Source organism: Limulus polyphemus, unplaced genomic scaffold, assembly GCF_000517525.1.
Source record: "Limulus polyphemus unplaced genomic scaffold, Limulus_polyphemus-2.1.2 Scaffold3180, whole genome shotgun sequence".
NCBI classification, from domain to species: domain Eukaryota; kingdom Metazoa; phylum Arthropoda; class Merostomata; order Xiphosura; family Limulidae; genus Limulus; species Limulus polyphemus.
Genome location: NW_013668790.1, coordinates 85,988 through 96,192, shown reverse-complemented (window position 1 = coordinate 96,192; position 10,205 = coordinate 85,988). Strand labels below are relative to the sequence as shown.

Here is a 10,205-nt window from a genome sequence, read left to right as displayed (position 1 = left end):
CACAACAATCGTATCCCAAAATTCCTGTCTTCTCAATCAGCACAAACACCAGGAAGCTTAAGTCGCCAACTAAACCAAATGCAGGTTTGTTTTTATAGTGATTTTAAACATAGGAAGAAAATATTTTTTTAATAATCTTTGCAGCAGTTATATATTTTGTTTTGTCTTTGATTGAGATGATGTTTATTTGAATTACAAGAACTTTTCAATATCAATATACTGATTTAGTTCTATATATAAGGTTTTATACTCTTAGATCCCAGGATCTCCAGGCCTGGCAGCTATCACATCTGGAGTTGTCTTGAATGAAGCAGATTTACTGTCTTTTACCTCAGCCATAGAACAAGGAGTTGGTACAGCTTCTACAACACTAACAGCTACTAACACTTCAACACAGAATTCTTTCTTGTCCCAATTTGTTTCTTCGGCCAGGAATGTTATGTATGACCATCATGTTGTTAGTTCAGAGACTCAAATTCAGCAGGATAATGGAACAGTTCAGACACAGGGACAAGCAGTAGGATTATCATTGCTAACTAATACACTAGTACCAACTCGATTGATTGTAACAAGTCAGTCCAATTCCACATATACCGCATACTCACCAAATATGATTATGGGAAATATACAAGCTGATAAATCATTAAACATAGGAACATCTGGAGATTCAAAGCATACATTCTCTCCCAGAAAAATTGCTCCAAATACTACATCACTTTTAACAGAAGTAACAGATGTAACAAGTAGTTGCTTGCAGAAAGATGGCCAGGAAAAAGATGAATTAGGACAGAGGACTAGTGGACCGGTGCATATTGTTCCAGATTTAAAGGGTTCTGTTGTTCGTTCTCGAAAAAGAGGAGGAGGTGTCAATTGCTCAAATTCAGAATCAGGGAATAAACAGGTAATTCAAGTATTTGGAAATATTTCTAATGTAAGTTGTAATAAAATGTCTTCATCATAGCTATTATGCTTAGTATAATACTACTTTCATTTCTGAAATTTGCTATGCTCATCTGATATATGCTACTTTGTTATGTATTCTAAATTTAAATTAAAAATAAATACTTTTTTCTTCTTGACTTGATAATGTGCAGGTAAAAACAATGCTAAATGACTCAAAATATTTTATAACTATTACCAACAGTGGTTCATATTACCCTAAAGCAAATATTTCAGGTTATTTTAAGTTTGAAAAATGTTAAACATCTTAATGTATTATGATGTCATTTGGTCTTATGCCTGCACAGTAGCATTTTTACATTTCTGATTTTGTCTCTTTCAGTCAAGAAAATTAAGATGTCCTTATTGTTCAAAAGAGTTTACCAAAAATTTTGACATGCAACAGCACATTCGATGTCATACAGGTGTTAAGCCTTTCCAGTGTATTGTATGTGGTAGAGCTTTTGCTCAGAAGTCTAATGTGAAAAAACACATGCAGACACACAAGGTAAAAATATATTTTTGAAGTAATAATGTATAAAAGTTTGTTTAAACAACAGTTACTTTTCTTATTTCTAGAACAACATAAATAATGCAGTCCCACGTTTCTGTTTGTTTTACTAGCTATGTAAAGGTTTTTTATTGAAAGTAATTTTAAAAGAAGGTAAATTAATTTGCAAAGAATTTTGTTTACTTTTTTAATTACAAATAAGCACATTTTATTTATATTTGAAAATAATGAAATTCTTTTAGATTGATAACTCTTGAATATTAAATATCTTCTTTTCTTGACCATTTGTTCTTTAGAATCAGTACTTTAGATTTAAATACCTCAGATAGAAAGAGTTGCATAATATTCTAATAGTTAAAAAAATAACTTGCATGTATTTTATTGAGTATCTGATTTCTTTTTCATTCTTATGTTACTTGGTTAATGGGTTTGTTTATTACATTGACTCAAATTTTGATTGTGATGCATCCCTTGAATTTCTTATCGCTTCAATCTATCTGTTAGTAAGAAATTTTTTTCAGGAAACTTTTAACTGATTGGGTGAGTTGTGAATATAAGACAGTTTGTTATATTATTTTTTGCAATTTTTTTAAGGTGTGGCCTGATGGCCTTGCTCACACATTGCCTCAACAGCCACTAGGGGAGAACAGTTCTTCAAATATTGAGATTGATACAAAAAGTGTAAGTATTTCTTTCAAGAATAGATAATTTGTCATTTACACATTATTTTTAAACCTCAACTTTTCAATTTGACTGTCTTTAACCAGAACACTTGATTGATTTGTTAGACACTTTTGAAGTATTCTTAAATTGGTCACAGAGAAGCTACCTTGATTTTATTCAAGATATTCAGCAGCAATTTGAGATTTATAGATAAAGCTAAGCCTAACTTCCTGTAACCTGTTTTATATATATATATATATATATATATATTTATTTATAAGATGTATGCAGTTTACATGATTTTTATCACAAATATTATGCCTGATGGTTTCCTATGCTTCACCACCTTTGAGAGTTTAGACTATAAGGTTTAAAATATTAAATAGTTTTTTATAGAATCTTTTTTTTCTCATTATCCAACCAATGTAAGATTCTAGCCTTTTGGGCAATGACTTTTGGGTAGACAAAAGATAGATTGAAATGCTGGTTTTATACACCGATTTTTAATCCACAGTAGACAAATTAAGAGAAATGTGAAAAAAAAAGAAATCTTATGCAGCTTACTTGATTTTTATCAGAAATTTTATGTATACCATTTGAGAAAAAAAATTTTTAAATACTATTTTTTTACATATACCTCTGATTTTTAATCCAAAATTGACAAACTAAGACGAATGTGGATAAAACAACTTTCATAGTTTGTGTGATTATTATCAAAAATTTTAGGCCTGTTATTCTTCTAAGCATTAATAATTTTGTACCTATTGTAAATCAGAAGCTGTGTGTAAAGATAGCTTTTGAGGTAAGTTCAGTCAATCTAAATATTAAACAATTAAGCTGCAATACTTTTAAAATGTGAATGTACACATGCAGTATATGCAAATATTAGTATGTACTTATATATGAAAATGTTCAACTTTTTTTTAGGATGTATTTGATTATTGATTTAGAAAAAAAATATATTTTATTAACCTTACAAAAAGGTAGTTTTAATTTTTACCTTAAATAGAAGAAATTATAATGTTACTAATCATTATTTTATTATAATTATTATTTTTAATTTTGAAAAAGAACTATGCTCAGTTTATGGGAATTGAAAATATTTTAACTTTTCATATAATTGTTTTTTCAAACATAAAATACTTGCTGGATTGCTTTTTTCTTTATTGAAAGGATGGAGCAGAAACTGACAAAAGTGATTCTGAGAAATCTCAAGCAATTGACAACAGATATGTCTGTTCCTACTGTAGTTTTAGTAGTAAAACATATTACGAATTAAAAAGTCATATGACCCAGCACAAGGAGGAAAAGGTTCGTAGTAAAAGAATTATTTGAGTAAAATGCTTTAACATAAATTAATATTGACAACAGCACAGTTATGATGTATCCCAAAACTTCAAGTTTAATTTTGTGTTATCTAAATTGTACTTATATATGAAAATGTGGCTCACAAAATAAAAATGGTGACACCTCAATGGTATCAACAGGTGACTAATGCTCTCTGTATAAGAGCTACTTAAAGTTTCTTTCAACAAAAGTTGAAATGATATATTAAAAGTGTGTATTTTTTAAATAAATGAAAAAATATTAAACTCATCATCAGTGGTTTCTGCAGATTCAACAACTTTTTGATATCTCTTCCAAATTGACTAAATGTTAAGAAAGTTTTCTTTTTTTTTTTATCAGAGATGCTTGTTAAAGGTATGAAATTCTTGCTCTTAAATATAGGGAAATTAATATTGATTAGTTATTTAAAATTAATACATCTTGTAAATATAGATTGTTATTGAAGTCTGTAAACTACTATGTTTTGGTTTGAGCCATGCTTTTTACGTGGGTCAAATTTCAGTTGTATATATTGAAACTATTAGTGTAACTGTAGCTTTGCTTACTTTATGTTCATTTCTGAAATGGCAAGGTTATTTTTTCCTCAGTAAATTAAGCAATTCTTCAAAAACTTATTAACAATTTAGTAAACAGTCTCTCCACATTTGTAAATATTCATTCTTTGAAAATGTCCAGATTAAAATTGAGGTAACTGAAGGCCAACATTCAATTAATTACTTTGATAGAGAAATGAAGTAAATCTGAACTTGATAGTTTCATTTATAAGGAAAGGGATTTTTGTGTACCAAAGCACCTGAAATATGAGAATGAACTTAAAATATGAAACATTGAGACTAATTACAGTTCACTCAAGAGGATTTTTATTATGATTTGAAATAGTAATATTGTTTACAAATGACTCAAAATAGCAATTTTTATGTAATCTCATAAATATTGTTTTTAAGTTTAGTTTGTATATACAAAATGATATAACAAATGAAAAATAGTGAAATGTTATAGTTTGCTTTCTCTTATATCTTAGTAAACATATTCACATATTTTATACTGTTCTTTCATGTTGTCAAAATTATCATTCCTGTTATTTTTTGTTCACACCAATGTTTCTGATGTCTTATAGGTGTACAAATGTATATTAAAATCATGCAACATGACATTTCAAGACTTGGAAGCTTTTGTTGAACACACACGAATGCATGAAAATGAACTGACATATCGATGCCACTTATGCAACAAACATTTTCAATCACTGTATGATCTTGGAGTACATCAGTATTCCCATAGCCTGTATCCAAACCAAGGACCTCGTGTTACATCTCGGTATGTTGTGATTTCACTTTTTCCCAACTCAAAATTTTTTCTAATGCTCCAACCATCCTTTCTGAGGTGTTTTGAGTCACAGATAGGATTAATTAAATAGTTTAAGGTGAAATGTAGTCAGTTAATCAATGCACATCTAGTTAAAGCCTTAGCTAACTCAGAATGACCCAAGAGCATTGCTTATTAAATATTTCTTTTTGGAAAATTTGGATAATTAATAATTGTTAACTAGTACATACAAAGATTTAGATGTTCTCATAGATATTAGTCTTAGCCATTTCACAATAAGTTTTATATTTCCCTCTCATGCAAGTCAACTATAATTAATAATTTACTCTTTAAAAAGATAATGAAATACTGTAGAGCTTTGTTAGAAAAAAAATCTGTATTAGGCTATATCAATGGTTAAATCTATAGAAGGGTAACTCAAAAGATTATGTTGCCAGAATGTGAGGTTCTGTGTTCATTTAAAGAAAGTGACACATTTTTGATTAATGGATCTTTATTCAGGTATTTCCGCTGCACATTGTGTTTGAACAAATATGCCACTCCTGCAGCTTTAGAACATCACATGGCAACTTCTTCTCACAAATATAGCTGCCATTACTGTAACAAGGTCTTCCCTTGTGAGCGGTACCTAAGACGACATCTGCTTACTCATAGTAGTAATGACATGCATGTGTGTTCAGTGTGTAACAAGGGATTCAAAACGGAGTATTATCTCAGGGTCCATTCTCTTATCCATACTGGAGAAAAGCCTTTTCAATGTCATTGTGGAGCGTCATTTAACAGAAAGGATAGACTCAAGAGACACAAACTTATTCATGAAGCTGTAAAAAAATATAAATGCCCATTTCGCATGGTTGCAGGTTGTCCACGAGAGTTTAATAGGCCTGATAAATTAAAAGCTCATATTTTAACTCACAGTGGAATTAAACCATACACATGTAAAGTCTGTGAACGTGGATTTCGACGGAAGGCAACCCTCATAGATCATGAACGTCTTCATCAAGAAGGACAGGCATCTCCATATTTCTGTAATCAGTGTGAGAAAGGTTTTGCTCAAGAAACTGAACTTCAAAGTCACAAATGTCCAGGACAGCCAGCATCAAAAGGTAAGAACCAAAAACTTTCAAAACAAGCAAATTATAGAAGATTACGATCAAATCGTAGAAGAAGAGGATCTTTGGACAAAAGTGCAAGTTCTATAGAAACTAGAAGGCAGGAAAGGACTAGTAAATCTCTGATGGAAAATCAGTCATCAGCACAAGATGCTGAAGAATTACCCAACACAGATGATGGTGATGACATTCCAACTGCTCATATTGAAATTATTACAACTGGGGACTTTGGTGTCAGTGCATCAACTGGTTATTCACAGCTGTCACTTTATCCTGTACAGATTTCCTCGAATCTAACACTTCAGCCTGTGGTAACGTATCCTTCCTCTTCAGAAAGTAACATTCAGGCTCAGGAGTCTCCAGTGAATACTTTATCAGATGCATCACAGAAAACAAACTCTACCCTTCCTGTAAGTTATTTAGAAACCAAAGTTGTTGGAGATCAGGGAGCCCCTCATATTATAGGGTGTTTTACATTACCTTTAGAAGATCAGCATCACGAACTTCATAAAAACTGCTGATGGGACCAGATCTTTGATTCACTTACCACATTAGAACTGTCATATTTTATATTCTTTACAAAGTAAATGTTCATTTATTGAAACAGCTTAATTAATTTTCTCATGGGCGTTTGCAGTAAAAGTTCAAAACTTAGAACTCACAAAAAGACAAATTTAACTAAAGTTTCTTGTTATTGTATAGTTAGGCTTGTTATGCTGAGACTGTAATAAAAAATAATTTCTTTGCAAGTTTAGCATGATATGTACATAGTTGTTTTTAAAAAAAGGAAAAAAAAATGTCATGAAAAGTAACGTGGCCATTATTACAATTATCATTAGTAAATCAGGATATCATAATTACTTCTAGTGAGCTTATTGTAAAAAGTAGAACTTGTTATTTGATATGGTAATGATACTGTTTGTAAAATAACATCCTTTCTTGCACCATGTTTTTCCTGAAGTTATTTTCATTACAACCAAGTTATTATTCCTGCATAATAAAACTTTCACAATGAATGAATGAATATAAAAGTCTGTATTTAAACAAAATTCATTCTGACACTTAAAGGCAAATATTGTTTTATTGGATAACATTCTCCACCACTGTCCTAGTTCTTATGTAGTGAAAGAATATATAGGTGTGTTGTAAAACATTACAACAAAGCCACTTTCACACCTAAAAGCATATAAAGTCCTATGGTTTAGAATAATTTATTAATCAACTAACAGGTCTGATTAAACCTGATGTTGCACAAACTGTAGTTTTTAGCTTCTAAAGATTTTTTTATTTGATAAGAACAAATATGTTCTCATATTACAACTCACACTAAATGAAGAAAACCTGATTGTTAGATTTAACTGGAACTAATAAAGAAGGGAGGAATACATTTTCATAGTGTGTGTGTGTGTGTGTGATTATTTAGGAGAACAAATTCCCTAAGCCCACTTAGCTATGTAGTCCTCCATTGTTGGCAGCTATAATCATTAACATAACTATGCTAATAAAAAGTTGGTATAGCTGTAAACTATAGTTCTGAACTGATCAAGGAATGCATTTTGCTACCTAAGGTAAGAAAATACATTTTAATAGCAGTACCTGTCATAGTCTTTATGTTCAGATATAATTTCATTGAAATGTTGATAATGTATAAGTTTGACAAATCGTACATTTACACAATTTGTGAGTTATAGGATAGGCCTGTAGAGAATCACATTGGCTCACTATGATGGTAGGCAAGTTATGAACCAATTAGGCTAGCACTTACTATTTTTCAAATATATGCAAGTTACAAGTTAGATCAAGTTCAGTTTTCTCTGTAGTTTAATTCCTAAAGTTATTAATAAAATATCAGTGTATATGGATCTGTTTGTGTGTGTATGTTAGACATACCAAGCACAGAAAACAGAAAAACACAAGAACTATGTGTCAGAGATGTAAAATATTTATTGTGGTTTGGTAATCTTTATTATATTAGATAACCAGCATGTAGCTAGATTCTCATGATAACTAAAGGAACTTATAGCAAGGTAGATGCAGACACCTGAGATGTGTAAGCTGGTGAAGAATGATCAAAGAATGTATAATAAAATTAAATAGCTATTGAACAGTTGCACAATAAAAAATGAAGACAATAGATGTTGATTTTACAACTGAAATAGTTGACAGAACTTAAGCTGATTGAAAGTAAAGCACAATGTGAACTCAAATTCACTGGTAGGCTGTTGTAGTCACCAAGATACAAGTAACATGAACATTATTCTACTTCCATAGTTAAAAACAAAAACAAGACTCACAGGATCACATCCACGGTAATAGGACAGATAGGAGACAAATAAAACTGCCATTTCTCCAGGTGTATGTGGTTACCAAATGCAGGACAGACATTAAAGTGGTTAATGACACCAACATTGATTATCCAGAAGATAGTGAAGATGTATTTTTATTTCTTCTACAGTAAAGCTACAGATACTAGAAAGATTTCACATCTTGGTTACAGGTTACTGGGTTCCATGTTGTGAGGTGCTAGTAAACACTTTCTTTATTTCAGAATGGTTCATCTATCTGTACTCTTAAAGTATAAATTATTACATCTGAACAAAACTTCAGCCTTCCTTGCTGGTATTAGTCTCTTGGGCATTCTGAACATGATGCAAGTTTTCCTCTATTCTCATAGTTGGGAGAGTTGGAAGTATCTTTAGGGCCCTTTTGTAACCATAGTCATCTTGGAGGTGTACCCACACCTTGTTCCTATGATAATAATGATTAGTGTAGTCCTTATTCAGACACTGGTAAAACAGCTAATACTTGTTTTCTTTAATCTCTGGGAGTGGTAGTGGGTTTTGTTCAATTACCTCCATTAATGGTATGTCACTTTTGGAATCTCAGCCATTTAGAGTAATTTGTCCTTTGCATAGCTTAAGCAGAACAACCTTTTCTTAAAGTGTCTGGTGAACAGTGGTGGGACTTGTAAAATAATATTTGGTGCTTGTGAGGGTACACTTACCTGTAAGGTGATTGTGTCTTTCTTTAATTGCCAGTTCAATAGCACAAGATGTCATAGTCACTTCTTTCAGTAAAACTTGAGTTTTTAGCCTTCCATGTTTAAGTCTTGCTTTCTATGTGGCACATAGTTCAAGATTCAGGTTGCAAATGATAGGGTTAGTATAAAACAACTTTGACTTTTCAAGCACAAATAGAGAACAGTCATCACTGATCATTTGTGACATTAGCAAGTCAGGAGGCTGGATTCTATCAGATTCTAGATTTTACTTTGATAGTGAGCTATAAAGATGAACTACAGTTACAGTTGTACACTTACTCAGAATTATTAGCTTCAAATAAAATACCATAAAGTGGAATACTCCTTTCCTATATGTGCAGAAGCCCTGGTAATTTCCCTCATTCTGACCAAGCTTATGGCAAGACTATTGTCAAGGGGTATGGTCATCAACATAGCATGATCAGACATAGCAAAATGGACTGTAACAATGTGATGAGTGTCAAGGAGTATGGTCATCAAACATAGCAAAGTGGACTGTAACAATGTGATGAATGTCAAGGAGTATGGTCATCAAACATAGCATGATCAGACATAGCAAAATGGACTGTAACAATGTGATGATTGTCAAGGAGTATGGTCATCAAACATAGCATGATCAAACATAGCAAAATGGACTGTAACAATGTGATGATCAGGCATAGCAAAGTGGACTGTAACAATGTGATGATCAGGCATAGCAAAGTGGACTGTAACAATGTGATGAATGTCAAGAAGTATGGCCATCAAACATAGCATGATCAGGCATAGCAAAGTGGACTATAACAATGTGATGAGTGTCAAGGAGTTATGGCCATCAAACATAGAGCATATATTCCACCCTACTTGCTTTTGCCATGTAGCATACAAGGATGGCATTTTTAACAGTCCAGTTGTACAGAAATCCATAGATGCTGCACTTGACAACTTGATTGGTATGTCTCCATGAGGAATACCATGAATACTTGTTTCATTCTCCAGCTGCTTGAGGTATGTGATGATTGAACAGTTATTTTGTGTAAGCAACTTCTATATACACAACTTGTAGCACTTTTCCAAATGGAGATCCTTCTTGATTATGTTGTGTACCGTTGCCTCAGGCCTGGGCTGCTTTTGACACTGACCTTTTTATTCATGGATTCTCACCTGTTACAAGACACCACACTTTATTTATCTTGGTTTGGGTATGAATTTTTCCAGGTATCTTTCTGGATGGACATGTTGCCCTAAATTTATCCATATTCCATTGTTTTCCAATGCCATTAAGTAG

General features: G+C 31.9%; 1 protein-coding gene across 3 annotated transcripts in view; it reads left to right on the top strand.

The window, feature by feature from the left end:
- The window catches only part of LOC106468828 (zinc finger protein 341-like), a 17,470-nt gene extending 10,177 nt beyond the window's left edge, over nt 1–7,293 (top strand). The window contains exons 4-10 of one of the 3 annotated variants that reach the window (XM_022397190.1): nt 53–84; nt 257–901; nt 1,283–1,447; nt 2,045–2,131; nt 3,287–3,424; nt 4,578–4,777; nt 5,288–7,293. In XM_022397190.1, coding sequence (XP_022252898.1) covers nt 53–84; nt 257–901; nt 1,283–1,447; nt 2,045–2,131; nt 3,287–3,424; nt 4,578–4,777; nt 5,288–6,419 — 2,399 coding nt within the window. In that variant the 3' untranslated portion in view covers nt 6,420–7,293. Of the gene's footprint in view, nt 1–6; nt 85–256; nt 902–1,282; nt 1,448–2,044; nt 2,132–3,286; nt 3,425–4,577; nt 4,778–5,287 lie in introns of those variants that run through there. The other 2 variants (XM_022397191.1, XM_013929272.2) reach the window with 2 other exon arrangements.
- The last annotated feature ends 2,912 nt before the right edge of the window (nt 7,294–10,205 follow it).